The sequence below is a fragment of the Benincasa hispida genome, chromosome 10 (genome assembly GCF_009727055.1).
Source record: "Benincasa hispida cultivar B227 chromosome 10, ASM972705v1, whole genome shotgun sequence".
NCBI lineage: Eukaryota > Viridiplantae > Streptophyta > Magnoliopsida > Cucurbitales > Cucurbitaceae > Benincasa > Benincasa hispida.
The window spans coordinates 47,411,727-47,429,119 of NC_052358.1; the positions used below are offsets into that span (position 1 = coordinate 47,411,727).

A 17,393-nucleotide genomic window follows, 5' to 3' on the forward strand; every position below is an offset into this window, starting at 1 on the left:
AATTAAATTATGTTTTTTAGTTAATAAAACAATCCACGTCAACTTTTTGGTAGCGGGCAACTTATGGCATGGATAAAAAATGAGAAATTGTCAAAAGTCGCCTCTTTTTTATGTTTCAAAATTGATACCATTTTTTAAAACTTGTTACAATAGTTTTTCTTCCTCCATCTCACTCGAGATAAACCGCCAAAATTTATATAAAAAAATTAAAATTTTCTAACTTATTGATTGTTTTGGGTCTTCTCGATGAAATCTCGGACAATATTAGCACCATGATTCTATCAATACTTCTAAATATTATGTAATATTTCCAAAATTATATCAAATCTTACATAATTTTCCAAATATTGAAATCCAAAGATCAAATTCTAAATAAAATTCGGAAGATATAAAGAATATCTCAGGCAAAATTAACACAAAGATTCTATATATTTGGACTCTCTCTCTGAAATCTGAGCCTCTTATATTTTCCCAAACCTTAGTTTTTTATTTGCAAAATTTGATCTTTTACAAAATTTAAAAATTACATTGCACTTGAGATCCATTTGAAAAATCATAATTGGTAAATTCATTCGAATATTTGGAAATTCATATGATTGTGGAAACAAAAATTAGGGTAAAAATTTGAGAAATTATGTAAAATTTTGATATAAGACTTGGTAATAATAATTGAATTTGGAGAAATTTTGAAAAGATATAAGATTTGGTATAATATTTGGGAAGATTATATAATATTTTGAAAAAAAATTAGTAGAATCCCGATGATAATATTGTCCGAGATTTCACCAAAAAGGCACAAAACAATCAATAAGTTAGAAAAAGATAATTTATTAACTAAATCTCGGTGATCGATCTCTCCCAAATTTGAATCGAGAAAAACTAATTTAACGAGTTTTCAAAGAGTGTGCTAGTTTTGAAAGCTGAAAACTTGATAGTGTCATTTCCGACCATTTCCCATCAAAAAGCCAATTTTCCCGAACTACATAATCATAAATATTTGAGTTTGAAAAAAATAATAAAAATAAAAATAAAGCAACCAAGAATAAATCCTTAAAAGTGTACTGAAGAAAAAGAAGGTAATTCTTAACAAGAAAGTATTGAAGCATTCATATGCCTTTTCATTTTCATTTCCGGGATAAACAACCATAACATGCAAGAACCTCAAGGTGAAGTTTTTCTTAATGAAAATTTGTTCATTGACATTTACAGAATCCTGATCTCAATTTGTTAAACGACAACCATAAACAATCCACACAGACCTAACTTCATATAGAAAAATAAATTAAAAACAACAGATCATTCCTGCTTCTTTTTGTCCCTTCTGATTTGATTCAATTTGTACGCCAGAAACTGGAGAGCTTTATTTGCAGCAGTTGAAAGTTACTAAACTTCCACTGCACTTTACCATCTTTTCATTGCTTATTAAGAAAAGCAATAACACTGCAAGACAATGGCAGCTGCTTAAGGATGAGAAGCAGAGGGTGGATGCTTAGGGGACCCTCCAAACTTGTGGTGGGAGAAGTACTTTGGTGGGAACTTGGGAACAGGAGGGAAGTGAGGGACAGTTGGCCATGGCTTCTTAAGAAATGGGTGATGGGGAATCTTTGGAATGGGAGGCAAATGCTTGAAGAAGGGGTGTTTTGGTTTAAAAAATGGAATGGGAGGTGGAAGTGGATGGACATATATTGGAACAGGTGGTGGGAGGATTTTTGGGATGGGGGGCTTGTAAATGGGAACAGGTGGAGGGAGGGGTTTCTTATAAACTGGAACAGGGGGAGGAAGAGGTTTCTCATAGATTGGTACCGGTGGAGGAAGAGGCTTCTTGTAAATAGGAACTGGCGGTGGGAGTGGCTTCTTGTAGATTGGCACTGGTGGAGGATTAGGTTTCTTGTAAACGGGTGGAGGAAGAGGTTTTTTGTAAATAGGAACAGGTGGTGGAAGTGGCTTCTCGTATATTGGCGTTGGTGGAGGATTAGGTTTCTCGTAAATGGGAACAGGGGGAGGACAAGGTTTTTTGTAAACAGGAACCGGTGGTGGAAGTGGCTTCTTATAGATTGGCACTGATGGAGGATTAGGTTTCTTGTAAATAGGAACTGGTGGTGGAATTGGCTTCTCATACACCGGTACTGGTGGAGGAAGAGGCTTTTTATAAACCGGAACAGGTGGTGGAAGTGGCTTTTCATAGACCGGTGTTGGTGGAGGAAGAGGCTTTTCATAAACGGGAACAGGCGGTGGAAGTGGCTTCTTATACACTGGTACTGGTGGAGGAAGAGGCTTTTTATAAACGGGAACAGGTGGTGGAAGTGGTTTTTCATAGACCGGTGCTGGTGGAGGAAGAGGCTTTTCATAAACAGGAACAGGTGGTGGAAGTGGCTTTTCATAGACTGGTGTTGGTGGAGGAAGAGGTTTTTCATAAACTGGAACAGGCGGTGGAAGTGGCTTTTCATAGACAGGCACAGGAGGAAACTCTTTTGGTGGAAATGGAGAGAACACCTTAGGTGGCAATGGAGGGAAGGAGAATGGGGGAACAAAATGCTTCAAGTGTGGATGATGGAACTTGGGTATAAGAGGGAGTGGCATAGGAAAGTGAGGAAACTTTGGAAGAGGAGGGTACTTGAAAAATGGCCAAAGGAAAGCTGATGTACAAGTTCCTGGTGAAATCTTGAGTTTACCAGACAATCCAAAGGTATGTTTCCCATCTGATTTGGACAACAAAATCACTTTGGAGGACTTAAGATCATCATGGGAAGGGCAAGGGTTGGCTGATGCACTATAAAGTTGTGCATAACACTCTTCCTTCAACTTTCCATCTTCCACAATGCCATTAGGCAGCAATACAGTAAACTTTCCTTCTTCATTCAACTCCCCAATTCCTCTTGTTTTGAAGTGCCCATCACTTGATTTGCAATCTATAGCTACTTTCAATCCTACAGGTGCACAAACTTTATCAGCACAATCGATTTATGTTAAAGTGTTGATATAATCAAATTTACCATTATTTGTCAGTTTAAGCTTTTCGGTCAAAAAGAAATTTAACAGTTTCTCTCTCTTACCAACTCTATCTAGTGTCATTAGCAAATTGCTTCTTTATTTAGACAAGTATTTTGTTTGGTTATTTGAAAAGAATCTGAGATGTGGATGCTTATTATATAGGTATCCAGAGCTTTATGGAGTAGGTTTATGAAATAGATTTAGACTGTTTGATAATGAAAAATCAATGATAATGACTACAAAATGCTTTTGTACAAAATTTAGAGACTAAAACTAAACATTTAAAGTTGAATGATTAAAATAGAAGCTCAATGGACCAAAATGAAATAAGCTGAGTAATCTAATCAAGTCATCCATACACTATAAAACATGTTTTCATTACTTGTAAAGCTGAACAAAAGAAAGAAAAAAACCTTCAAAACTATTGATTGTAGTGAAAATAACTCCAAAGAACTAGCTTTCACCATAATCTTAGGAAGAGAAAAAATGGCATGCACCTGACAAGGCTTGGCTAGTTTTTATGTTACTCTCTTTGCAGTCAGCACATTCGCCAATGCCGACGACCTTGACCGCCTTCACATCAGCATGGCACAAGGTTGCAGCAAAAACAAAGGACGCCAAGAAGAAGCACAAGGGTACCCTTCCAAACAGAGGAGGATTATTCCTCATGGTGAAACCACAATTCTAAACCCGACCCAAAACCGATTCTCTCGAGACCGAGCAGAAGCTATGAGATTCGAGGCAATGTACAAGAAATGAAAGAGATGAACAAGCTCATTATATAGCTGCAAATAAGTGAGTAAAAAGGTGAGTTTTAAGACCTTGTTAAGGACATGTCACATGAGGTGGGGGGTTCCTTAAAAGAAGAGGACTAATTTTGCAATGCATGAGAAAGTTTGGCCACACCAGCCAGGAATAAACTCAACTGCCATTTGAATTTTTTTAAAAAAAAATAATAATTAAAAATAATTAAAAAAAAAAAAAGGGGGGGGAACTCAACTGCCATTTTCTTTCATTTATTGAGGAGTAATTAAAATGGTCTCTGCTTCCACACCTTTCTAAACCTACTACTAACCACATCACATTAATAAGTTTTTGAAGTTGCTTTTTAGATAAAGGGAAATGGGAACTGTTTGAAAAGCCAATGAAAACTCTCAATGAAAAATTGATTCACAAAGTACATTTTTATGAATCCCTGAGAGGGACATTCATTCTTTACAGAAAAATAAAACTACAAATTATGCTTTTTGCAGCAAAAATTACCTTTCCAATTCACAATGTGATTGTTTTTACTGTTTTTTATCCTTTTTTATATCTTGTACATAAGCTTAGTTTGATTATAGTTTTCGTCTCTTTTATAATCATTTCATTTTTTTATTTTAAAATTTATACTTGTTTCCTTCAAAATTTTAGATGATGGTTTCATTTTGTTAAACAAATTCTTTAATTACTAATCAAATTCTAAAAACAAAAATAAAAACAGATTTTTGAAAACTATTTGTTCTCCCATAGTTTTACTTTAATTTTGAAAACACCTAAAATGTAGACAACAAAACATAAAAACCAATAAGTAGTGTTTAATTTTCGGAGTGTTTTGTTGTATATATATTTGGTATCTGTGAGTATTTGGGCTAGCTTACTCATACCTCAACTAATTTCTCACGACAATCTATCTGATCATGCAACATTTGGGTGTCAAAAAAATCCATAAGATTACGTCCGTTTATATATATATATATAATAATCTGCATGTAGTGTAATTCTTGAAGCATCATTTTATAGGGTGGTCATTCAAACCGCAAAAATCCAACCGTTTTTAAAAATCGAACCGAAAACTCAGTGAAACCGAAAAATGTTGTTTGATCCGGTTTGAAAATTTTTGAAATTGAATTAATTCGGTTCGGTTCGGTTTCAATTTCAAAAATCCAATTTGAAACCGAACCGGACTGTTTTTAACTAATATATTTATTATTTATTTATATATTTAAAAAAAAAGTAAAACCGAATTTAAAACTGAACCATTTTTAATTTAAAGAANGACTGTTTTTAACTAATATATTTATTATTTATTTATATATTTAAAAAAAAAGTAAAACCGAATTTAAAACTGAACCATTTTTAATTTAAAGAATAAAACCGAATTTAAAACTGAACTGAACCGAACCTTATTTTAATTTTAAAAAATATAACATTGATTCTATTAAAAATGTCAAAACCGAATTTGAAATCGAATCAAACTGCATATATGCGGTTCGGTTCGATTTCACATATTAGAAAATTCGGTTCGGTTTGAACCAGTAAATCAGTTCGATTTGATTTCACATATTAGAAAATTCGATTCGGTTCGTTTTGACCACCGAACCGAACCGTTTCCACCCCTACCATTTTATACCCAACCATGGAATATACACACATATAATTTTCATTATCTTCTATTATACTATGTTGATTCTTTCATTTTCTAATTTGTATGTTTATTTATTATTATTAATTTATAATAATGTGAGAAAAATAAGAGAAATCAAATGATGGAAACATCTTGAATAGTGACAGTGGTTCAAATATAGTTGGAAGTTGTTGAGGTTTTTATTAGGAAGACAATGGAAATCTCACATCTCAATTAATAATTTTAAACATTTTCAAAAATATAAAGGGGAAAAATTATATGACTTTAAGCTTAAATAGATAATATTAAACATATAGAAATGATAATTCGTATCTTGATAATTATGACAACAAATTCAAATGTTCCTTTCACACTAAAATTACTTTACATAATTACGGATATGTAGTTAATTTGTGTTGGCATAGTCAACCATTAAAAGAGATTTTATTTTATGAAATAAATTTTAGTTGTGATTGAAAAATGTTTATTTATAAGACCTGTCCTTTGATCATGCTTGTTTACTAACATTCTTCTTTGCTTTATACAATTTTAAGTACAATAACATTTTTGAAATCCAAAATTTTCAAATTTTAGCTTGATTTTTTAAAATAATGATAAAAAGTAGATGAGAAAGTAAGAAATTTATAGACTTAATTTTCACAGACTAAAAATTAAAAATCAAATGACTACCAAACGGATCATAGTTTTCACAAATCTATTTTTGTCGTCGAGATTTGTCTAAAAGATGACAAGAAGTAAAACTCACCACCTTATTGCTTTTAATTTATATTAAATTATAAAAGACGGATAATTTGAAGGGCACGTGCCCGCCCTTGCGTGGATCCATCCTTGAACATGTGGGTCGAGAAATTTGAACCTCTAATCTTCTGGACAAACACGCATATGCTTAAACCAGTCGAGTTATGCTTGAATTGACTACACAACCTTAATTCATAAAATATAAAATGAACGCAAGTGTGGGCATAGTTGTTAGTAATTGGAATGCCTTGAATATGTTCTTTGATATGGGGATCAGGGGCAACATCCCCAAAACCCAAATTGGATACAAATTATATGCTATATACGGTTTTGGGCCTAGAGTTTAGAGGGGTATTATATATGAACCCTTTAATCCCATTGACAACTTTATATATGTATTTTTATGATTTTTCCCTCAAAGAATAAACTACTTTCTCTCCCTCAGCCCGTGGACATAGCTAACACATTGTCAGTGAATTACGTAGATCTCTCCATCGCTCTTCATTGTTTATGCTTTCTTTGCGTGTCAATTTCATTTTTGTCATAAACAGCTGTAAGACAAAATCACATTCCAAAAGCCAATAGTTCAATCTCCAACATCCATACTCGTTGAACTAACAAAACACGAGAATAATCATCATCAAATGGGCTTCTACACATTAATTCTCATCATTAAGGTAAAAAAAAGATAACAAGTACTTGGGTAGCATGAGAGACCTAGATGTAAAGATGCTTTTAAGGCAAAAAATTCATAATAAGATGTAGGTGTAGATAAAAGAGAGTATAAATGCTTTCACCAACTAAAAGAAAAAGGTGAAAAAATGATGAGACATAGTGATTAGTGGCATTATAAAAGGGTAAGTCTCTAATGATTTTATGAGTGAATAATGAATGAGAGCTACCAATAAGTCCTTGAAGCATGTTCCAAGTTTGAGCAGTCTTAGCTAATTTTGTGCCTTATTAACTACCAAAGCTTAAATGAAGGCTATTCTATTATTAATGAAAAGCCTCCAAAGTTGGCGAGATTTGATCCACTTTCTCTAATCGTTTTCAATTTCAACGTGACACTTTAACAACACTTGTGGAAGTCCAGCTGTTGACACTAAGAATTTTTTTATCTTTTTATATTTTTTTGGTTTTTGAAGATGTTAATGCATTTTTATACACAAACACATGTAATGGAGGAATAGATTTGAATCTTTAGTTTACTATTATTATTTTAATTTTTACTTAAGCTAGAGTTTGAAACCATAACCATTCAACTTAAATTTAGTCATTCAAACTTTTATAAAAGGACATTACGTGGATATATTTTAAAAATTTATAGAGTGTGAACAAAAACTCTTTTTTTAATTATTTAAAAAAAAAAACTAACAAGAACGAAAATAATTAGATGTAGCTTTAACTACACTGATCTCTTTATAGCCTCTTCATTTATCACATAACAATAAAATGATAATTTAATTTTTTTGAAAAAGTCAAAATATCTTGCCATGTGACAGTTTTTAATTAGGTAATTGGTAGGTTACATGAAGATAGGTGCGGTCTGGGCTATGTCCAAATATTTTTTATTTATAATTTATTGATTATAGGTTAAAATTAGACATTTGAAAGTACAATGACTAAAATGAAATGAATCTAAATAAAGAAAATAAAATGACGTTTTAACTCAAAAAGTATTTATAAACGTAAAATCATATTGTGAATAAAGGAACTAAGTACTACTGGAGTACTCGAAAATTTTCCATCATGAAAATGTCCATGTGTCATACCATAGATTTCAAATTAATCAATGCCACAAAAGAGCAAGGGCAGTTTGAGATTAATTTTGAAATTATTAAAATCACTTTTGTTATATTCAAAATCACTCTAAAACATCCTATTAATTACTTAAAATTAATTTAATATTTTATTCCATAATTTTAAATGTAATTTTCATATCATCAAAACTGATTTTTAATGACTAAAAATATGTTATAGATTGTTTTTGAAGTAACAAATGATTTTAACCATTTAAGAATCACCTCCAAACATGCCCTAAATCATAGGGTAATTGTAATCCATGAATTCAAGTTCTTAATAGCTAACAATCCAAAGTAGATTTTACGTAAACCATATAATTGGACTAGTTTTTACCAAGGGCAGGGGTTTATTGTTTCCTCCAGGGCATAGAGTCATAGTCCTTAAATAAAATGAAACCATACTAAGTAAAATGAATCACAGTTCTTGTTAAAAACTAATCGCATTCAAATTGACTTTATTGAATTTTCTTTACGAGGATAGCCATAATACAGAGATCGAAATTTGGACTGCTCGATCTCTTAGGAGCAAAAGCGACATCTTTGCTTAGAGAAGGGTCATTATCGACTTGATCCCTTAAGGCTATGTGCTCTCCCTTCGACAAAATGGCTATTTTCTCCAACTCGGTTTCAACCTGATGCGTCATTTGTATTGATTGTATATGGATTGACTTAGACTGTTGTTGCTTTTGGTTTGGTTTGGTTTTTTCATCAGATTTTGGGTGCATCTGATTGATGTTCTTTGAATTATTGTTTTTCTTGGAATTTGCCTTTCCGTGAAGGTTTCTTGTATCGTCAATCCAATTTACATCTTTCTATTTTGTCTCTCTTTTTTGGCCCACCTCTCCCTTGGATTTTGTTTGTTTATATTATTCTCTTTTAAATGTTAAGTGTCCGTTTGGTTCATCTGTTTTTTTTTTTTTTTTTTTTTTTTTTTTTTTNTTTTTTTTTTTTTTTTTTTTGGTTTTCTTGATATCTCTTTGGATATTTCATTTATCAATGAAATTGTTTTTTATAATAGAAAAAATTGTTCAGGTGCATGTTCATTTTCAAATTATCTAAGATGTGATTTTTTTTAGTATAACAACTATGGGATGAGGAAATAAACCTCCGACCTTAAGCGCAGAGAAGTCATGTCAATACCACTAAACTAAGCTTGCATCGAACAACTTAATTAGCAAATGGCAGTTTGGCAATTAACAAATATGCACTAGCAAAGTAGCAATATGAAAAATGTATTTAAAAAATTCAATCACACAAATAAATATATTCTTGAGGGTAGAAAATAAAAGGTCACAATCACTGAGAATTATTAATAAAACATTCATATTTCCACTAAAAATATTAAACCAAATGGATACTTTCATGCCAAGGGCACCCAGACTTCCACTACAAATTACATCAATAACAGGCATTAACAAGTACATTAATAATAAGCATTCAAATTTTCACTACAAATATTAAAGCATATAATATCAATAATAGACATCAACAAATATATGATAGCAATGTAACAATATAAAGAATGCAGTTACATAGATAAATTCATTCTTGGTAAAAGATAAAAGTCACAATTATAAAGAATTATCATTAAACTGTAGTGAAAGCATGCTTTAAGGTAATTTTGAAATGGTCTATATCAGTTTAAAACATAATTTTACTTTTAATCATTGGAAATCAATTTTAATGATATGAAAATCACATTTAAAAGTGTAAACTAAAAATTTTAGAAGACGCTCGAGTGAAGTTGTTTAACCGTGAGCCAACAATAAGTTTAACATATATTTTCTTCATTTACTTTCATTGAGAAAAAAGGAGCGACTAGGGGTGTAAGTGGTACCGAACCGGCCAATCAATTATTGATATTTAGAGAATTGGAATCAAATGGGACCAATGAGAAACCATGTCGCCTGTACCGCTCAGACTGACGGTTTGGTCGGCTCCGTTCTAGATTTATCGTGTGTGTACGCTCAAAAAAGATGGGGACGAGGGAGCAGGAAAGAGGGAAATTTATAAATAAAATAAAATCTTGCATAACCCCATAATTGAATTCACGATAATTGAATTCATGACTTCAACGATGTAGGCACGTTTGCTCGCCATTCTAACTGAACCACTATTTTGTTAAACCTATAGAAATTAAATATATACATTATATAACGATCCGTTTGGTTTTCAAACTTCTTTTGGTCTAACCCGAACCTGACCAATTACTTTTGGTTTTATATATTTTCAATCCAAAACCGCTGAACCGATTGGTTTTAACCTAAACCGACGAGCGGGTTCTGTCGGTTTAAGCAATTTTTACGGTTTTCCGCTTTTTCCTTGCACCCCTAGGAACGACATTAGCAACTCCACCTCTTCAACTCTTACTCCTTGAACCAATGCTCTAAATTCCTTCTAAATAATTAAAGACAGGTTTCAAAATGATTTCACAAGTTTCAAAATCACTTCAGAAGAACATAACATAACACATGGAATTTAAGACATTGATGGCAAGGGAACCGAATTTCCACTACAAACAAAGTAGTGAGTAAGATGAGGGCAAAAAGGAACTTCAATGAATTGCACATCAACTGCCATGTTTGACAGATTGGTGGTCTAAATTTTGAAAAACAACCAACCAAGAAACGTGAAGCAAATGAAACCATAAGTGTTCATGGAAAAAATTAACCTGAAAAACCCTATAACCACTCCCACCCATAAAAATAAACAAATAAAATAATGGTAGTAACAGCACAACCGACGTACCTGCAAATGCATAATTGGTTTCATATGATTTGATGACAGCTCAAGCAAATTAAAAGTAACACCGGAAACAGAGGGATAAAGTAGCAAAACTAATAACAGCTACAACAAAGGTCAAACCAAACATGCTACGCTTTAGGCGTTTCAAGTTCAACAATTAAAGATATATTCAATAACATAATCAAAAGGGAGTCCAATTCAAGAATCACAACCGTATTTGGCATTTGACTTAAACGTCTAGCTATGCTACAAACCAACCGCTTCACGTGCATCTCGCTGGTGTTTGTTTCCTGAATTATCAGAGAGCCTATAATGAGCATAACAACACTTTTTCTTTGCTTTTTTTTTTTAGTATAACAATTTGGGAGGAAAATAAACTTTGACCTCTCGTTGAAAGTGTGTCTCTTAAACCGGTTGAATTGTGCTCAAGTTAGCTAAGCGTAAAAACACTTGATTCAAAATGAATGGTATTTATACGGATGGAATCTATAGAAGAAACGAAAAAATGTTATCCATCAAAAAGTAACTTCAAAAAAAAAAGTACATGGTCAAAATTTCGGATTAAATTAAAAGATCTTTGTTTTCTCTATTCATGTATGCATTGGTTGAGAGTGTTATAACAATTGAACTATGCTTAGGTTAGCTGAGATTAAAAATACTTTCCAAATGAGTGGAATCTATAGAAGGAATGGGAAAAAGCTATCAACCAAAAAGTAACTTCGGAATAAAAAGTAAATGGTAGAAAATTTGGATTAAATTAAAAGATCTCTATCATCTACTCATGTATGCGTCAGTTCAAATTTGAAATAACTCAACTTCTTCAAAAGTCTAAACTGGCCTATTTTCCAAAAACTGATGAAGATGCGCCTCTTAAACAATTCAAATGCTCAAGTGTGAGTTACAAGAGACTGCGTATCTGGTACGTGTCAAGCGCAAAGGCAGAAAAAATGTGATCTACTTCTTTTTCTTTGATTTGTTTGACGATGACCGAGAATATGCAGTACCCTGCATTATCAATGAGAGACAATCTCAGTCAGTACGGAAGACGAAACGACTTCAAATTTTGATCATATTTAATTACAGGCCAATGAACTTACCTCAAGCCATTCGTCCAATGATGCATCTGAGGTCTTGGTTCCGACTTCAACCTTAGGAGCCCTCTTCGTTTTCTAAAATTAAAGGGAAAAAAAGGTATTATAAGACTGCTTAATATGGATGTGGGTGTGTGTTTAATGTTGACGCAACAAAACATTCAATAGCCATCAATTCATGATCATGAGAGTGTAAGAAACTCAGGATGCCAATCTAATTACCAATAAGAAAGAAATATACGATGTTACTTTAAAAAGGAAAAACAAAAGAGTCCTCGTTTCTATTTTCTTTATAAGAGATCATTTTCACCAGTGAGAGAATAATTACAAAGGGAGTGAAGATAAGAAGTCCTCACGACCTATAACAATTAAAAGAGAGTGAAATTAGAATTAATCAAGGAACTAAAACAAATTAAAAGCCATAAGTACAAGAATCACGACCAGTCTTGCTGAAACCAGTAGGTGTGATACAATGATATTTTGAAAGTCATTATTCCTTCTCAAAAATTATTTTGTACATTAACCACAAAACAAATGCAATTTCTTTCCCAGAAAAAATATTTGCAATCATTTTTAGTGCAAATGTCATTTCATTTATTAAGAGAGAAAAACAAAACCAAACCAAACCAAAACAATAGCCCATTAACAGAACTTAACACACATCAAAATCCCTACTGCGCAAAATGTACCTGGTCTTTTGATAGGAAACTAAGAAAACTTCATCGATTAAAAAAATACAAAAAAGGGTGATAAGAAATCGACCCCTGAACCAAGGGAAAAGTCTATCAACATATTGCATAATAAGATTTACTGAACACATCTGCTAGTTATTTTTTGTGTGGTTACACATAATTCACCCACAGGAATGCTGCATAGATTCTTCGAAGCACTGATATTTAGCATTTGCCGCTTGAAAACAAAAAACAAGTCATCAAAAAATCCAGTTTTAGCAGGCTTGCATACCTTGGAAAGATTCTGTATTTGACCATGAATCCATAAACCAAGCAGCACGATAAGTGCAATTCCAAGGGTAACTAGAAATACGGATTCAATGCTGAGAAAACCACCAGCTTCAGCAACTTCAATGGTACCATTGAAGAAGGTACTTTGATATGGATGCTGATCTATTTCATAGATAATGGTTCCAACGAGATCAAAATTTCCGGACTGTATAAAGAGAAACAATGTCTTTTTATCCATTTATGCATTCTTATACTTACAGTCGAAAAGCAAGGTAAAGGAGAGAGAATCTAGATAACAATAAATTTAATTTCAATATAGAGGACTTCACATCAACACAAAAACCTGAAGATATTTGCTGACAGCAAAAAGGTAGGGGAAAGTTGCTTGTGACGATGCTGGTACTGATCCATTGTTAAAAGCCTGGAACCAAAACATAAACATAAATAAATAACAGAAGGGAATCAACTAGATGCAAAATGCAGTAGCGAGTAATATGTACATACAGGCACATGAGAAATTCTTAGAAAAAGAGAAACAAGACATTACTTATCTACTCTTTTGAGCATAAAGAACTGAAGTTATGTGCGAAAAAAGAACTAGAAAATTTCAAAAATACAGTGAGATAAAATCTCACTTATGGAATGATTATCGACACCAAGGAGGACAGCCAAAACTACAATAGAATTTCATGAACTAAAATATAAAATATTGATATGGAAGTGATACAACAACACAACAACGTTTCTTATAAGAAACCTTTCAGTATCAAAAAAAATAAGAAGAGAGTGGATGCCCCCAACAACCAATAGGAGTTCCAAAATGGTTCTCCAACTTGTACAAATAACAAAAGACAAGTGTTTACCGAAAAGGGGAAAAAATATCCATCCAAGAATAAGTAAAGACTCAAAACAGAAACACAGCAATTTTATGTAAGAAATTAGCTTTTCACTAAATAAGGCTGAATTACTACTTTCCCAATTAGCACAAATCATGGAAAGCTCATAATCACAAAATAAGCTATTAAAAGAAGTACAAGAGCCAAATAGAGATCTATATCTTTGAATTCCAAGATTTCTCTACCACTCTCCTATAAAATTTCTCCTATTTCTCTACATAGAAAGGATTTCAGAAAAGAATCCAGCAACAACGAACCAATCATTAAGAATCCAGTATCTTAACAATGCATAGTTTGTAACACTTTGGTCTTATTACATCCTTTTCAGATACTTCTCAAAGTCTGACGACTGTCTATTTCTTAGCAAGGAAAAAGAAAAAAGAAAAGGAAACACATACAATTTCTTAAAGATCCCAAATGTCACAAGATTTCTTTTTTTTTATAGAAACGGTATGTATACACCCCCCCCCCCNAAAAAAAAAAAAAAAAAAAAAACCCTAAGGGCAAGGAGTTGAGAGGACCCTTCCAAAGAGCTAATGAAGGAGAGTCTTCCAATTGCTAATAATCATTAAAAGACAACAATTACAAAAGAATTTGGTGTAATTAGTGCAGCACCAAGAGATTGTATGCTGAATAGAAGACCAAAAAGAATTAGAAGAAACAAATTTAACTTCAAACAACCTACATTGTTCTTACTTCTTTCCAAAGGAATTGGTCTGGAGAGTCAACAGCCTTCTTGAAACTTTTGCTAATGCAGTAACGTAAATTATATGGTGTCTCAGGTCTACCCTACTTATCCAGCCACTTAAACAAAGTTGAGGTGGTTTCTAACACGTCTCTACTTAAAGGCCTCGGCCCCTTGAGAGCTAGGGCCATTTTAATGTAAATATTTTCTGGTTAGCCTTACCAATGTGGCCTCTACTCTGCCATAGACTTGATCTTTAACCCAAGATTTTCCCAAAAGTTCAAAAAGTTCATAAAGTTGTTAGCTCCTAGGAAGATTAAAGAAAAGTTGTTGCAGAAAAAAGCCTCCAAGTTCCTAACGAAATAGTAGAGTTGTTTATCATGAGCGTGCAGTAGGACCTTCATTGCTTTTTTTGTTCGTTGCCCATTTTACCATTTCATTCAAGATGGTAAATCTGGTTGAATTCCTTCAATCTTGATTGAGTATTTTCAACGTATTGATTTTTTTTTTTTTTAAGAACAAAAATATGTTCGCTGATAAAAAAGATGTACAGCCAGCTACACAACAACTTTTGTAATTATAATAGTTTTTTTATCAGCCTCGATTGTAGTGCCTTATTGTAGTCTTTTGGAGGCTGGGTTTCCCCTTCCCTAGTCTTTAGACTGTACAATGTACATTTCTTTGTGATTTATCTGGTAGCTGTTTTTTGTATGGAATCTATGTGTGACTGATTACTGTTACTGTATACTAAATTTTAATAGGTCAAACAGCAACAACATCTCCTCCTAGGCTTCAGAGCTCGAGAAAGGTGATTTATATTACGGACCCTGATAGTAATAAGCTAAAGCAGGACCAACCTCCTAGAGCTAAGAAAAGGGCTCCTTGCGGAATTTAAATCATATCTCACAGCTTTAACTTAATCAAGAATTCATCCCCCTAATATATAAATTACATAATAGGTCAATCATGCTACATCATGAATACTTGAACCCAGTGAGTAAAAGTTCTGGAATTTTCTTGGCATAAAATTATGCTTGCATATGGCAGACAGGATATAAGTTATGCAATGAAATGATGGGGGAAAAAGACCTTGTATACATTAACCATGCAGCCACATACCTGTGCAGTAAGATTTTGAATCAGTAACCGGTGATCGAAAGTGTAATGGACACTGGCCTTTATTGCAATGACATTCAAGCTAGAATCCCCTGTTTTTTTTTACCAAAAGAAATGAAGTAAGAAACACAACAGACAACTCGCATCAATTGAAAAAGGGAAAAAAGTAATGAATAAAATAAAAAATAGAAAAGATATAACAGCAGGAAACTCCATCATTGAAAATATATGGGAAAACTTCAAGCAATCCTTTCAAGATAAAGTTTTCAAACCCCAGCTTGAGGTATCCGATAAGGGCGCCCTCACTGTTTTTTGTGCACTTGAGCCCTAGTAACCCTCACAATTACAAATAAAAAACTATAACGAAAAAAGGTATTACTACATGAAGAAAACAGAGATTAAAAAAAATAATTATACAATGCACAAATTGGAAAAACGGGAAGAATCAAGAAACTCAAACTGAAAATGGTGCATTCCCCGTGAGAAGACAAGATAGCAATACTTAAGTCTAAACTAAAATTAAAGCCACTTAAGACACCAAATGAAATATAAGACTGCCGACGGTTGCTGATTATACAAAAATAACGACAATATAACACTTGTAATTGATAGGTAAGGGTCAATTACCATTATTTTTTATTCCTGCTAATAGTTCAGTCTCTTCTCCGGCCACCACTACTGCATTTGGAGAAGTTATAAATTAGTTACACTACTTTTTTACATCATATTTAAAAGAATATATTTCTGTTCAACTTAAATAGAATACTCACAACGTGCACTATTTTTGGGGAAAACACACACTGTATCAACCCCTGGAGCAGCGCTGAAACTCCCATCACCAAAATCTAGTTCATCCTCCCCAACAATCCCCAAGTCAGTGGCATCATCAACGGCAGCATCTTCAGATTCCACGTCCGCATCCGATTGACATCTAACAACTTAAGAAGGAAAAGAAACGAAAATACATAAAAACAAAGGAAGAATTGAAGTATACAGAGTCATCATATCGCGGAAGATGGATAACAACTTTAACAGAAGAACAACCTAAAGCCAGCTATTAACCAGAACGAAAACGTTAGAAACGCGCGAATCAAAGTCCGTTCAACGAACCCAAATATCGAGCTTAATTTATATAGTTGACATGGATACGCTAAAAACGCTGCCCAAGCAATTCGTTTAAACTAAAATCAAGTATAAGAGAGTCGAAGAGCCACAGAAAGGCTATCGAACACAGCATATAAATGTTGAAGAAAAAAATCACCGCGAAGATTATAGCTGAAAATTAGCAAATCAAACGCGCACAAGATCCAATAGAAAATCGAAAAAGCTCTAGCACCAAATGCAATAGAACCAGAGAGAAATGCATAAATGGACCCGGATCTCAATGAAATGGAGAATTGAAACTGTAACCGTGCAAGCGAGATCAAAATTCGATTAAATCTAGAGCCAACAGTTTAAACATATGCAGGTCCAAGCAGAAATTTAGGGATATAGAATTAAGCAAGCAAAACCTTGGAGAAAAGGCGACGCAAGGAGAAGGAGCGTAAGAAAGAAAATCCTGAAGACCTTCGACGCCATGATTGAGAGCTCCGAAGACTGCCGTAGCCTGAGTGAGTTTCGTGAGGAAGAAAATCGGTGAGCAACGCGTGGATTTCAACGCCACGCCGAGCCAATCTCAGGGATTAATGGCTCGAAAGACCCCTTTTAAAGGTCTTAAATAGCAAATGATATAGTTTTTGAAAAAAATGTCAAATGCTCATTTGCTTTGTGACCACATGAGGTTACATTTGTTGAAACGTCCTAGATCTTGTCATGATCACGTGAAATTACATTAGTTGGAAATGTCTTAAAACTCGCTAAACTTTGGAATATCCTATAAGTGGCATATGGTAAACTTTAAACATATTCTATTCACAATAAATATATTATTGAGATTTCTTTTAATAAAGATGTTATTGAA

The 17,393-nt window shown here is 33.2% G+C and overlaps 2 protein-coding genes across 4 annotated transcripts; both read right to left on the bottom strand.

The window, feature by feature from the left end:
• Positions 1-1,095: 1,095 nt before the first annotated feature.
• On the bottom strand, positions 1,096-3,767 carry LOC120088892 (proline-rich protein 4-like). The gene is made up of 2 exons (XM_039046332.1): positions 3,489-3,767; positions 1,096-2,927 (listed from the first exon to the last, which is right to left on the bottom strand). The coding sequence occupies exons 1-2, from the start codon at positions 3,658-3,660 to the stop codon at positions 1,462-1,464; spliced, it is 1,638 nt and encodes a 545-aa protein (XP_038902260.1). The 5' UTR covers positions 3,661-3,767; the 3' UTR covers positions 1,096-1,461.
• Positions 3,768-10,756: 6,989 nt separating this feature from the next.
• Positions 10,757-17,136, bottom strand: LOC120089186 (translocon-associated protein subunit alpha). Of its 3 annotated transcripts, XR_005485089.1 has the most exons (10): positions 16,945-17,136; positions 16,204-16,371; positions 16,061-16,111; positions 15,437-15,525; positions 13,080-13,157; positions 12,738-12,941; positions 11,781-11,852; positions 11,500-11,688; positions 11,068-11,169; positions 10,757-10,973 (listed from the first exon to the last, which is right to left on the bottom strand). XR_005485089.1 is itself a non-coding variant. In XM_039046599.1 (8 exons), the coding sequence occupies exons 1-8, from the start codon at positions 17,009-17,011 to the stop codon at positions 11,638-11,640; spliced, it is 780 nt and encodes a 259-aa protein (XP_038902527.1). In that variant the 5' UTR covers positions 17,012-17,136; the 3' UTR covers positions 11,067-11,637. The 3 variants fall into 3 exon arrangements, 1 of the variants encoding a protein (XP_038902527.1); XR_005485088.1 differs by having other exon boundaries at positions 11,068-11,688; XM_039046599.1 differs by lacking the exon at positions 10,757-10,973 and having other exon boundaries at positions 11,067-11,688.
• Between the last annotated feature and the right edge of the window lie 257 nt (positions 17,137-17,393).